Genomic DNA, 14264 nt, shown 5'->3' on the forward strand with positions numbered 1-14264 from the left:
TCTCCCACATTGCAGGTGGATTCTTTACCATCTGAGCCACCAGGTAAACCCAAGAATACTGAAGTGGGTAGCCTATCCCTTCTCCAGCGGATCTTCCCAACCCAGGAATTTAACCAGGGTTTCCTACATTAGGCTACATGCTATATGCCTTTAGACAAGTTACTTAAGCTCTCTATGATCATTTAAATTATGACCAACCTAGATAGCATATTCAAAAGCAGAGACATTACTTTGCCAACTAAGGTCCGTCTAGTCAAGGCTATGGTTTTTACTGTGGTCATGTATGGATGTGACAGTTGGACTGTGAAGAAGGCTGAGTGTCGAAGAATTGATGCTTTTGAGCTGTGGTGTTGGAGAAGACTCTTGAGAGTCCCTTGGACTGCAAGGAGATCCAACCAGTCCATTCTGAAGGAGATCAGCCCTGGGATTTCTTTGGAAGGAATGATGCTAAAGCTGAAACTCCAGTACTTTGGCCACCTCATGCGAAGAGTTGACTCATGCATTGGAAAAGACTCTGATGCTAGGACGGATTGGGGGCAGGAGGAGAAGGGAACGACCGAGGATGAGATGGCTGAGTGGCATCACTGACTCGATGGACGTGAGTGTGAGTGAACTCCGGGAGTTGGTGATAGACAGGGAAGCCTCGCATGCTGCGATTCATGGGGTCGCAAAGAGTCAAACACGACTGAGCAACTGAACTGACTGACTGACTGACCTATTTTATAGGGTCACTTTGAGGTTAAACGAGCTAATTCAGGCAAAGAGCTTATAACAGAGCAAAGCATATAATCATTACCTCTGAAAATGTTAGCCACTATTATTCAAGAGCCTCTTTCTTCAGTTAAAGTAATGTGCATATGTTAAATGTACTGAAAGGTCTGCAGCCACATTCTTAATGGCATTTGGCTTGATTATAGCCCAATAGTGGAATGCCTTTTGCATTCAACTCCCTCCTGAAGAAACACTATAAGGAAATTTTAATGATTGCTAGGCAGTTCTCATTCTTCTGGAATATAGTTTGGACCAGAACCTCCAGGGGCCATGCAGTTTTCAGGAATACATATGCCCTTAGTCTTTGTAAGACCAAAAAGAACCCTGAAAACAGAGTCATATATCTTGAAAATAAGAGTGACGATTTGAAATCAATATCTCATAATGTGAAAGACCACCCAAAGAATTGGATTTGAGCACACTAAAACTGTAAGCACAGTCAGGCAAACTGTTTCACAATTACAGCGCAAATTGATAGCTAAATTAAGTCCATTATTCCAGGTATCTACTATTCTCACGTATCCTGTTAATAAAATAAAATGAGAAGTTCCAAGCATTCTTGAAAAATTAGGTAGTAACCCAAGAAAACTAGGTTACAGGAGCATGCCTAAAGATATACCTCTTAAGGTACAGGGTATTTTAACTGGAAACCATGCAGTAAAAAATGACTGAATACCTTTGATGGACCAGTTCCCTCAGTCTGAATGTGGATATGGAAGACAAACATAGCACAGCTGAGAATCCACTGGACTGCGAGATAGAGAAGCATATTTGTGTAATTTGGCCTTGAAGATCAAGCTGACAATGGCTCATGTTCTTTCTTCACAGCCTTGCACAGCTCTGGGAGGGACTGTCACTCTCATTGGGTCCTCACAAAATTAGATATAGTTCCGGTAGCGAAATTATAGATTTGGTCTTATCAGTGGTGCCCTTTGGACTTGTGCAGTAACAGCCTGCACAGCTGCACATGGCTCTTCTGACATAAGCTAGTATTCTGGGCTCTTGTAAGTTATGGCATAGGAACTCTGAATCAGGCAGGAGAGAGAAATATGAAACACACATTCTGTAGTTCTTATGTACATCTCAAGAAAGTAAATTCTGGCTTATTTTCAATCATCCCAAGACTCCACAATGTCATCTTTTCAATAGATACTCTGCCAGTTCCTGTTAAACAAATAATATGTGACAGCCACTTATGCTTAATCTGAATGTTCGTAAGCATAACTGTCACAAAATGCTTGAAAGATAAATTTCTTTATATACTTACAGTGCAACTGCAGAGCTACCCTGCAGATCTGTAAGCTTTGTAGCTTTGTAGAGGTTTAAACTTTTATGGTTTGTAGAGGTTTGTAGAGGTTTAACCTTTTATGGTTTCAATTTGCTACCACCTGGGGCAAAGGGATTTGAAACATCAAGTTACTGAAGCGCCTTAATTTTTTGGCAAGACTTAAGTGAATTCTAGGATACTCCATGCAGTCAGCTTACCACTAATAGATTTTTTAAGATAAATGCATTTAACATTTATACTCAGTAGGCTTTTTTTAAATAAAGCAATTACTTACACAGCATTAATTATATAAGCTGCCTCCTCCTGACTATTCAAATTCTTGTCTTCCAGGGCCATTTCTGAATACCGACACATCAGGTCCTGAAAAAAGAACAGCCATAACATGCCTTAGAGAATCCTCTTCAGGGATGAAGAGGCATAAAATGACCAGGGGCCTTTTCTGATGTGTAATACTATTGACCGTGTCTGAGGCTTGAAATCAAACCCACCAGTAACATTTTGCCTTCTGTAAAGGGTTTAAAACATTACAGAGCAGCTCCTATGGGGTCAGGCCCCTGCCCACCTCTCTAACCTCATATTGCTCTGCCTGCTCTCTCACTTCCAGTCACAAAGACACAGATAGGCCTTTTCTCAGCTCCAAGAACACACAGCTTTCTCCCACCTCAGGGCTGTTAGTGGACAATGTCTTCACTCCCAGTGAAACCAAGCAGAAACCTGTGGGGCTCCTGGGCAAGAAAGTCTTTCTGTGTTACCTGTTTACAGGGAACAGACTCAGCCTCCATGACCTTCCCTGATTCCAAAGGGCAGGTTCAAATAGCTGTTGATCAGCGAAGGGAGGGGATGCAGAGACAAGGGAGGAGTAGGCAAAAAACAACAGTGCAGCCTTGGGGCAGAGTCCTGGTTCCCTTCGAGGGATGCGTATAACAGTATCTCTGAGCTCTTCTGCAGAACTAAAACCCTGAATAAATGGAAGATGTTAACTACTTGAGGAAGCATTCCTCATTCCACAGAGAAGATCACAGTTTGGTAATCTCAGGGACCACAGAAGCTCATCAGGAGATCACTTGAGACCAGACTAAAGGAGTGAAGGCCCTGCACACACCCTGACCCTTATCAGTAACCCCACCCTTGAGCCTTTGCTATAAAGTGAAAGCGAAGTCTAACTCTTTGCGACCCCATGGACTGTAGCCTACCAGGCTCCTCTAACCATGGGATTTTCCAGGCAAGAATACTGGCTGCTGCTGCTAAGTCACTTCAGTCGTGTCTGACTCTGTGTTACCCTGTAGATGGCACCCCACCAGGCTCCCCCGTCCCTGGGATTCTCCAGGCAAGAACACTGGAGTGAGTTGCCATTTCCTTCTCCAATGCATGAAAGTGAAAAGTGAAAGGGAAGTCGCTCAGTCGTGTCCGACTCTTAGCGACCCCATGGACTGCAGCCTACCAGGCTCCTCCGTCCATGAGATTTTCTAGGCAAGAGTACTGGAGTGGAAGAATACTGGAGTAGGTTGCTATTTCCTTCTCCAGGAGATCTTCCCCACCCAGGAACTGAACCTGGGTCTTCTGCATTGTAGGCAGACGCTTTACTGTCTGAGCCACCAGGACCCCTGGGTTGGAACACACAGTTTTGAGGGCATGAGCCCACCGTGTCCTCTTTTGTCTGACAAAGCAATAAAGCTATTCTTTTCTACCTCACCCAAAACTCTTGTCTCCAACATTTGATACAGCACTGGTGCACAGAGGCCAAGTTTCAGCATCACCAGGGCCAGGACTAGGGTAAGAGGGCACTCACCTCTCAGGTGCAAATTTAAGGGGCACAAGAAACTCAGTAACTAAGATAAATAATATTTTAATACAATAATTTTTTAAATTAATGACAAAAAGCCTTGGAGAATACAATATCAAACCCAGTCCTGAACTTGCACCATTCCACCTCACTTTCTTTTCAAGCTGACCTTAGGTCTACTTGCCAGCAAAACCAATTTGCTAACACCAGATTGTGGTGCAGGAAAGTACAGTGTTTGTTGCAGGGTGCCAAGAAAGGAGAATGGGCACCTAATATTAAAAAGACCCAAAAGCCCTGATAGCTTTTAGGGAAGGGTTTTTTTTTTTTTTTTTTCCCCCAAACTTTAAATTTGTATATTGGCATATAGCTGATTAACAATGTTGTGGTAGTTTCAGGTGAACAGTGAAGGGACTCAGCCATACATGTACATGTATCCATTCTCCCCCAAACACTACCTCCATCCACTCTGGCACATAACTTTGAGTAGAGTTCCATGTGCTACACAATAGGTCTTTGTTGGTTATCCATTTTGAATATAGCAGTGTGTACATGACATTAGGGAAGGTTTTTTAAAGGCAACATTTGGGGTGAGGGTTGCAGCTCACAGACTTTCTTAGGATTGGTAGATGGTGAGGTGACAAGTAGGGTGGTGTTTTGGAAATCTTAATCATCAACCAGTCTGAGGTCTACGTACTGGTGGTCATCATATAGTTGCCACCTGGGTAGGGGGTCTTAGTTTCTGCAGAACAACTCAAAGGTATGCAACACATCATCATATATATCCCTTGGGGGAAGACCTAGGACTCACGGAACTATTGTTTAGGCTATCCTACTTTTCTTGCTTGACTGCTTTTCTCTTGTTTCTGCATTCCCTCATTTCTCTAATTAGTAATGTTTGAGTCTGCATTTTGGAACTCAGGGAAGAGCTGCTGCTGCTGCTGCTGCTAAGTTGCTTCAGTCGTGTCCGACTCTGTGCGACCCCATAGACGGCAGCCCACCAGGCTCCCCTGTCCCTGGGATTCTCCAGGCAAGAACACTGGAGTGGGTTGCCATTTCCTTCTCCAATGCATGAAAGTGAAAAATGAAAGTGAAGTCGCTCAGTCGTGTTCTACTCTTAGTGACCCCATGGACTGCAGCTTACCAGGCTCCTCCGTCCATGGGATTTTCCAGGCAAGAGTACTAGAGTGGGTTGCCATTGCCTTCTCTGCAGGGAAGAGCTAAGAGACTAAAAAAGCCTTTTTCTACCGTAGCAGTGGACATGGAGGGACTTTCATCCCTGGGAAAGCTCTGCAGTGTCCTGCTTCATTTTAGCTTCACCTTAATCCTAGCCTTGTTGGATTCTGTCCTTGAACTTTTGGTGCTTTGCTACTATGGATTTTTTATTAGCATCACTTTGGATTTTTTAAACATTGCATTACAACACAGTTTATCTTGATTACTGAGTTTTGGGCATCCTCTTTAATTTTGCATCAGGGCAAATGCCTCACTTGTCTCACCCTATTCCCAGGGAATCTATTGGATACCTTGTGAATTGTTTGTTTGTTGGCTCACATACCCTTCATTGTGGTTTTGATCACAATAACCAGCCTCTTCTCAGAAGTATGCCCTCAGACAAGAGGACAGCTATGTTCAGGGAGAGCTACAAGCAGCAGGGAGCTCCTACCACCTCCCCTTCCTGTCATGCTCATCCCACATCTTTAGGGGTTCCTCCTCCAGGGAATATCACCTAAGTCAGAGCTTTGTAGCATCCACTCCATGTGATCCCAACATTCTCACTCAGGCTTCTGTAGGGCTGGCTGCTTCTCACTGTCTCACTGATGTTGCAATGTCAACCTGCTCCTTCTCTGGCCAACAAAGCCCTTCCTTTACTGTATTTCACAGCCTCCTGTTTTCTTTCTTCTTAGTGCTTCTGATAGTTTACAATTATTTTATTTACTTGCTTACTTTTACCCGGTTATTGAATCCTCTTACTAGTAGTCAAGCTTCAAAGGACAGAAGCCATATCTGTGCCTGTCATTTAACCAACCTCCCCCACAGCCCTGGAGTGCCAGCACAGTGCTGGATGCTCAACTAACAACTGCACATCAAGTCAGCATCCTTGCTTCCTGTGGACTGAGAACTGGATATTGATGGAAAGACATGCTCATTTGTGAAGGTGAATGACTGCTTTGTGGGTCCACTTAAAATTATTCATAAAATTAAAGGAAATCTGCTTGAGGGATTTGGATTATAAAAGCTTATAAAACTAAAACAAACAAACAAAAACAAAACCTCCTGAGAGGATATCGTTTTCTGTTTTCTTACCATGAAGGCAGATTCTCTGCATCAGAATGTCTAACCTTCAGGAAAACAAAATAAACTCAGCTAAGCAATAAGAAGTATTATTAGGATATAAAATAAAGGAGTAGAATAATAAAGGCCTAATGAAACCTCCAGATTTTGCATCATTAGTAGTACATTGTTATACTAGCAGGAACACTCTTACAAAGTATCAAGGAAAGATTTGTGAGTCAAGAGTTCTAAGGGGGGATGTTGCTGTTAGGGAGAAAATTACAATTCTAACTTCTCATATCTGGGGCACCAGGGAACTGGAGTTCATACACCTTCTTTGGCAAAGAGACTGACTACTAACAATTTCCCTCAGCTTTTAAAAAATGTCTTGTTTCTCCTTTCTGACTGATTCTTTAATGCAGCACATCTTCAAGTCCTAGAAGATATATAAATGCTAATATGCACTTCCCAGTATCCCTTTCATTTTAAATACCTGTAGTTGTTCATCAATGTAAGGAAGTTTTAGAATTTCTATTGCAGATGGTCTCAATGAAGGACACTTGTTCAACATGCTGTAATGTTTAAAAAGAAGATTATTTTTCAAATGAACTAAAATGTAAGTACAATTTAAAACTGTTTATGCAGCAATACATTTCTTTCCGTACCTTTCCATAATGGCATTCAGCTGTCTTGGGTATCTCTCAGGGAGAGAAGGAGTGTCTCCTTCAACAATTTTTAAAACAATGGATAAGAAATTGGAGCCAGTGAACGCATGATTCATGCAGCACATCTCATACAAAATGCATGCCAGGGACCTGAAGACACAGTCAAAGAATCTGAATGAGGAATAAATGTCCTCTTTTAAATTTGATCATCATACAAAGTAAAAAATCTCAGATGTGCTAGGGCACTGGATGTGAGGCACTAACATACACTTTGCTTTCTACTTAAATACATGTTTATTTAAAAAAAAAAAAAAGGAAAAACTGAAAGAAGAAAGCACAAAATGCAAGTCTGAATGAACACCTTTTGTCAGAGGAGAGCAAACAATCCAAAAGGAATATGCCTATACAGAGTAGGGACTCAATAAATATTTGATAAATGTAGTAAGGAATCTTTGAATTAACCTCTTTGAAGGAAAAATAAAATGCAGATAAATACTGTCTTCCTAAGGCATTTCAGTTAGTGTTATATATGCAAAATGAAATTTAAATTTATTAGCCTAGCCTTCCCTCTAATGTGTCCCCAAGAATTTTGAAAAGGAAGCTGGCATCTTTATTAGTTTTCTAAACAGAATCCATTTGCAAATAGGGTGGGAGAGTGGTTGCCTGAAGCTCATATTAATGTGTATAAATTCTCCCTTTAGGAGTATGAAACAGAATATTAAGGTTCTAGATCAGTTCAACACTAATTTGTAATAACTATGCAAATCACTCATCTCTAAACCAGTAGAAAAATATTTTAAATAATCTACATCATTAAGAAAACTAAGGGGAGATTTCTGCCTGAACTTAGTGTTAGGAAAGAACTTTTCTCCTGAACAATGGGTTAATTTTACCTTCTGGGTATTTTGAATTATATAACTAGCCAGGTCTCCCTTTTCTTATTAGTTGTTTGAAAGATCAGAAATAAATTTGCCACTGACCTTGTGTAAGCTGTGTTTTATATAACTTTAAACATAAAAGGCAAAGTATATATCAATATATACATACATACATGAATACTGTCTTTTTAACCATTTTATGGGTGTTCAACAAAATGTGCGTTTGTAAGAAAATCCTGGATGCATACATTGAAACTGTTTCTGTTCCAGTCAATAATAACACTAAAAATGTTTAAATGATTGGTACTTTACATATTACAAAGCACTTTCATACAGATCTCAACAGAGCCTCATAATTTCCCAGTGAAATAGAGCCAATAATATATTTCCCCCCTTTTTGACATGACGAAACTGGCTCAGAGAAGTTAAATGACTTGGTTTAAGTTAAACTGACTCCTGAGTTAAGTATTTTTCTTTTCAAATCTGAGACTATTCCCATTATAGAACACTAGAAATATGGGGATGTTAGGAGAAATTACATGATATTGACTAGAACTACAAGCTCAATGTCAACTTTATAAACTATGAAAATTATTTGAAGCTCAATAAATTTTCATCTATCTGTAAGACTATTAAATGGTATTTGGTATAGATGCACATATTTAGATTTCTATAACCAGAAAAACAATTTCTTTCAAATAAAGGTGAAACAAACACATTTTTAGACAAAGAAAATTTGAGAAAATTCTTGGCAACAGGAAAGCACTAAAATCCCAAAAGGGAGTTCTTCCAACAGATGGACAATGATCCCAGGCAGAAATAAGAAATGAAAGAAGGAATGAAGAACACTGGAAAAAGTAACTTTTGAATACGTTTAATCAACATGAACTCAATAAAACAATATTAACTATCTTGTGGGATTTAAAATGACATAGAATAACACTTTGGACAAAAATAATGCAAAATACAGAAGAGGGTAAATAGAGTTACAGTATCATAAGATCCTAACATTACTGGGAAAGTGGTAAAAGTAGTAATTTTTGTTGTCGTTTAGTCACTAAGTCATGTCTGACTCTGTGACCCTATGGATTGTAGCCCGACAGCCTCCTCTGTCCATGAGATTTTCCTGGCAAAAATACTGAAGCAGGTTGCCATTTCCTTCTCCAGGGGATCTTCCAAACTCAAGGATCGAACCCACGTTTCCTACATTAGTAGGCAAATTCTTTACCACTGAACCATCAGGGAAGCCCTGGTAATTTTTACTAGACTGTAGTAAATCAGGATTCTTTATCGTCTGAGTCACCAGGGAAGCCAAGTCAAGAATACATATTTTAACCGCTAGAGTTACCACCAGAAGAATGGTAAAACAATGTATAACTGACAAGGGTAAAACTAACCAGTTACTAGAGGGAAAAAAAATCAAACAATAAAAATTAAATTAAAACCAAAAAAGCAAGAAAGGACAAAAGAACATAAAACAAGTGAGATGTGAAGATTAAAAAGAAGACAAACTGTCATTAAGCATTTCAACATGATTATGTATATCAAAAAGGTCAAAAGACACTACAAACTACTAGAATTAACAATTGAATTTAGCAAGGTCGTTGGATACAAAGGTCATTTCTATAAGCCTGCGACAAACAAATTTTAAAAACAAAATTTTAAATGTCATTTACATTAACATCACAAAATGTCAAATATGTAGGAATAAATTAAACACAACATATGTAAAACCCTGGCCTTAGTACTCTGCTGAGAGAAATTAAAGAAGATCTTAAAAAAAAAAAAGGGAGGGATAAATTCACACTCTTGGATTGGGACATTCAATATTCTGAAGATATCAACTTTTCCCAAAAGATCTATAGATCTAATGCAATGTAAATCCAAATCCTAGCAGACCTTTTTGTAGCTGACTCTAAAGTTTACATGGAATTACAAAAGGAAAAGGGTGGCCAAGGCAACTGAAGATGAATAAGTTTGGAGGTCCTGTATTACCAAACAGCAAGATTATTATGAAGTTGCATTTCTTATGAAAGTATGATACTGGCGAGGAAGAAAAAAATATAGCAGTGGAACAAAATACAGATCAAACCAGATCTGCACATAGTCAACTAGTTAACTAATTCAAAGATAAATGCACTGTGGTAGAGAGAAAGATGATCTTTTTAATAAATTATGCTAGGACAATTGAACAACCATACGGAAATTATTACATACGAATGCCTCTCTCACATCATATTCAAGCACAAAAACCAATTAAAGGTGGGTCTAAATGAAAATCAAGTCATAAAATTTTAAGAAAAACAGGTAAACATCTGCCTGATCTTGGTGTAAGCAAAGATTTTTTTTAAGTAAAATGCAAAAAGCATGAACAATAAAGTTAGGGACTGATAAATGGACTTCATTAAAATAATAAACATCTATTCACAAAGTCACATCTGGGTTTCATGAAGACATAATTCTACCTGAGTCATACTTGATGAATGTATTGGGGTTATAAAAAGATGAGGAACTATCTGGCTAGATAGACCATGGAACAATTAGATTTAGAGGACAACGTGGTAATCAATTTTGATGCAAAACTACTCCCGTTTCTGGAAATCCTCTCAGCTACGCTGAATGCATGCTGCTGTCCATTTACCTGTTTTATCTTGAGCTACTGATATGGGCTGCGCCGCAGCACATGAAGACTTCCTTTATTTCCTAACTTGTGGAAAGGGATCTGCTCCAGTCCCAGCGCACCTATCTGGCACGGGAGTCAGCAAATGAAATATGAGCCAATATGATGTAGAAACTTTGATGACATTTGGGGCAAAAGATGTTTTGATTATCCTGTACCAGTTTTACAATCTATCTACTATGTATACTTTGCATTCTAATAACTATACATATATGTAGCTATATGTCTATGTTTTAATTTTCTCCAGTATCCTACTCCAGTACTCTTGCCTGGAAAATCCCATGGACAGAGGAGTCTGGTGGGCTGCAGTCCATGGGGTCACTGAGAGTTGGACACGACTCAGTGACTTCACTTTCGCTTTTCACTTTCATGCCTTGGAGAAGGAAATGGCAACCCACTCCAATGTTCTTGCCTGGAGAATCCCAGGGACAGCGGAGCCTGGTAAGCTGCCATCTGTGGGGTCGCACAGAGTTGGACACGACTGAAGTGACTTAGCAGTTTCTAACCAGGCATATCTACGTGGGAATAATTACATTATCTCAAACTTATCACTTCTATCCTCTTTGAAGGCTTTTCTCTTATTTGACTCCCAGGTCTTAAATATGGCAATGCAACAGCAGGGAAGGGTCAGGGGCCAGGAGATGAGTTGAAAAAAAACAAGAGAGATATCTTACTTAGAAGTCTGCAACTTGCATTCCTCCCCCCACCCCCACCCCCTGCAAAATACAGCCAACTGTGAAGAAGTAAACAAATAAATCCCTGAGGGGGTGAATGTGGCAGTGAAAGGGAAGACTGGGATCAGGTGTATGAAGCAAATTATACCTGAATTCCATAAACTTGCCATCTGTCCAAATCGACCAGAACTGCTCAGAGGATTTCTGAAGCACAGACTGATAATGAATTGCAAATGTAACTCTGACTTTGTCTTATCTCGAGATGAATAAATTTTACTCTTTGAAATTTGCCCTGATTCTGCAAAGAGGAGCCTACCCCACAGTGGTGCATGACTTTAGTGATGGAAATTTTATTGATCTTCTAGATAATATGTTTACTTGGTATAAGCAAGGACTACCCTAACATATCCATATCTGGGAAAAAGTATATATAATTTAAGCAGCTGAATAAGTAGAGTAATAGCAATTTAATACAAGTATAGCAGGTTTTGCTTTAATATGTTACCCTAAATAAAAGTCTTTAGTGTAGTAATGTTGAAAATCAACATAAACTCAGTCAATATGATGAATGACTCTGGGGCTGCTTGAACAAATTTTAAGAAGTATATATTAATAACTACTATCTATTAAGGGCCAATCATATCCCAGAATCTGTAGTGGTTCTTCCCAAGCTTTAATATGCATACAAATCTCCCAAGGAATTTGTTAGAATGCTAGTTCTGAGTATTTGGGGAGAAATGGTGGTTACATTGGGAGCATAGTTTCTGTATCTTCCTTGAATCCTCATGTAAAACAGAGCAGCTAGATAGCAAAACTTAAAACCAGGGCCAACATTTTTAACAAAGTGAGGTGACAAAGTGTCTCCTTGAGCCTCAAGGGACAAGTATATGGAGACAAATCACAATTGCCATGTGACCTGCATAATGTCAGCATCTGTGTGAGAAGAAGCAGAGTCAGTGGAGTCAGTGACTGAGACGAAACAATGAAAGACCCTCAAAACAGTCAACAGGTACTCGCTGAAAAGCACAGGGGCCAATCTAAGAACAGCAGCTAAAACTCACAGGGGTTCTGCCCAATCCAAAATCAGAGGGAATGTGAGAAAACCCCAGGGTAAGGCCTAAAGGGACCGGAGCAGGAAAATCACAGGGCAGAGGGGAAACAAAAGGGAAAGACTGTTTGATCTTTAGCTGTTCTTGGGGTCATGGTCATAGACTCCACACAAACCATAAAGTCTGGGAAATAAACATGGATAGCATTCAAAGTTGGGTCGAGAGGTGGGTTGGCAACAATGATGAAAGCATCTTCCCAATGCCAGCGGTTTCTCAGCCCCTCGCTGCACAGAGGCTGCTTGTGGCAGCAGCATGTATTGCTCATGTGACATAAGAGACTTCACATACTGGAATCTAAAGAAGGGTACAAATGAACTTATTTACAAGACAGAAATAAAATTAACAGATGTAGAAAACAAACTTACAGTTACCAGCGGGTAAGGGGAGGAGGGGTAAATTGGAATTTGGGGATTGACATATACACGCTACTATATATAAAACAGGTAATAATAAGAACCTGCTGTATAACACAGGAAACTGCCCAATGCTCTGTAATGACCCATATGGGAAAAGAATCTTAAAAAGAGTAGGTATATGTATATGCATAACCTAGATAGTGTATTAAAAAGCAGAAACATCACTTTGCTGACAAAAGTCTATACAGACAAAGCTATGGTTTTTCCAGTGGTCAAGTATGGATGTGAGAGTTGGACCATAAAGAAGGCTGAGCACCGAAGAATTGATTCTTTTGAATTGCGGTGCTGGAAAACTCTTGAGAGCCCCTTGAACTGCAAGGAGATCAAACCAGTCAACACTGAAGGAAATCAATTCTGAATATTCATTGGAAGAACTGATGCTGAAGCTGAAGTTCTAATACCTTGGTCACCCGATATGAAGAGCTGACTCATTGGAAAAGACCCTGATGCTCAGAAAGATTGAAGGCAAAAGGAGAAGGGGGTGGCAGGGGATGATATGGTTAGACAGCATCACTGACTCAATGGACATGCATCTGAGCAAATTCCGGGAGATGGTGAAGGACAGAGGAGCCTGGCATGCTACAGTCCATGGGGTCGCTAAGAATCAGACACGACTTAGCAACTGAACAACAACGACAAAAATAAATGATTCACTTTGCTGTACATAAGAAACTAACAACATTGTAAATCAACCACGCTCCAATAAAATTCTTTTTTAAAAAAAGATACTTTACACTTTGAGTGAATGGTTGTGTTCCAATGGCTTTCATCATCTTTGATAGTCTCCCGAGGCTCTTTTAAGATGGCCTTAACCTTAGGACTTCCTGTGGTTCAGTGGTTAAGAATCTGCCTTGCAATGTAGGGGGGATGCAGGTTCCATCCTTGGTCAGGGAACTCAAATCCCACGTCACACAGCAAATAAGTCCTTGTGCCACAACTACTGAGCCCTCCTGCCACAACTAGAGAATAATCCATGCACATAAATGAAAGATCTCGCATGCCCCTGCTCTTTCTCTAAGCACTAGACAGCCTCATTTCAGACCAGGACATAGCCTGGGTCCTGGACCTGTGACACTGGAGCAGGAGCAGAGCAGGCCTGCAACCTGGAGCAGAGGCTCAGGTCACCTGCAGTTCTCATGTAATGTGAAGAAGAAATACATTTTATAAGTACCTCAGAGATTTTTGGAGCTGTTTGTTATTTTTCAGCCAAACCAACTTGTGCACCATCTCCTCATGTAACAGTCTTCAGCAGCTTCTCATCCCACAGAAGGTAAAATCCAAGGTCCTCACTATGGTCATTCACCACATGAACCCTGACTGCTTCCTCAGCCTCGTGGATTTATTGCACATCCACACACACACACGCACACATGCACACACATTCACACTTTGTCCTCAGCTAGCCGGAAGACACTGAGCAGAGCTTCCCTTTGGAAGGACTATACTTCCATGTCCTTATAATGCTCTCAGGGGCTTTCAGCAGTCAGAGAAGGCCCAGGTCACTTGCAACTACTTTCAAATTCTCAGTATATTTTGAAAATGAAAAAACACCAAAATGGAGTTTGAAAAATTAGATTTTGAAAATTTTACATCTAATAAATTAACACTGCAGCCTACTTCCATGCATGTTCACCCCTCCTCCCCCAGTGGACACCCCCCTCCTTCAGTATGGGTACTGGATCTTTCTGCCTGAAAGGCATTTTGTCAGACTTTTCTCTGTCCTTCCCAT

At 40.2% G+C, this 14264-nt stretch overlaps 1 protein-coding gene across 2 annotated transcripts in view; it reads right to left on the minus strand.

The window, feature by feature from the left end:
• The window catches only part of NEK11 (NIMA related kinase 11), a 286909-nt gene that overhangs the window by 164436 nt on the left and 108209 nt on the right, over positions 1 to 14264 (minus strand). For both annotated transcript variants that reach the window (XM_018051495.1, XM_018051486.1), the window contains 3 exons: positions 6779 to 6928; positions 6607 to 6685; positions 2334 to 2419 (listed from right to left, as the gene is read on the minus strand). In XM_018051495.1, the coding sequence (XP_017906984.1) occupies positions 2334 to 2419; positions 6607 to 6685; positions 6779 to 6928 (315 nt within the window). The remainder of the gene's footprint in view (positions 1 to 2333; positions 2420 to 6606; positions 6686 to 6778; positions 6929 to 14264) is intronic.

Source organism: Capra hircus, chromosome 1 (genome assembly GCF_001704415.2).
Source record: "Capra hircus breed San Clemente chromosome 1, ASM170441v1, whole genome shotgun sequence".
Taxonomy (NCBI): Eukaryota; Metazoa; Chordata; class Mammalia; order Artiodactyla; family Bovidae; genus Capra; species Capra hircus.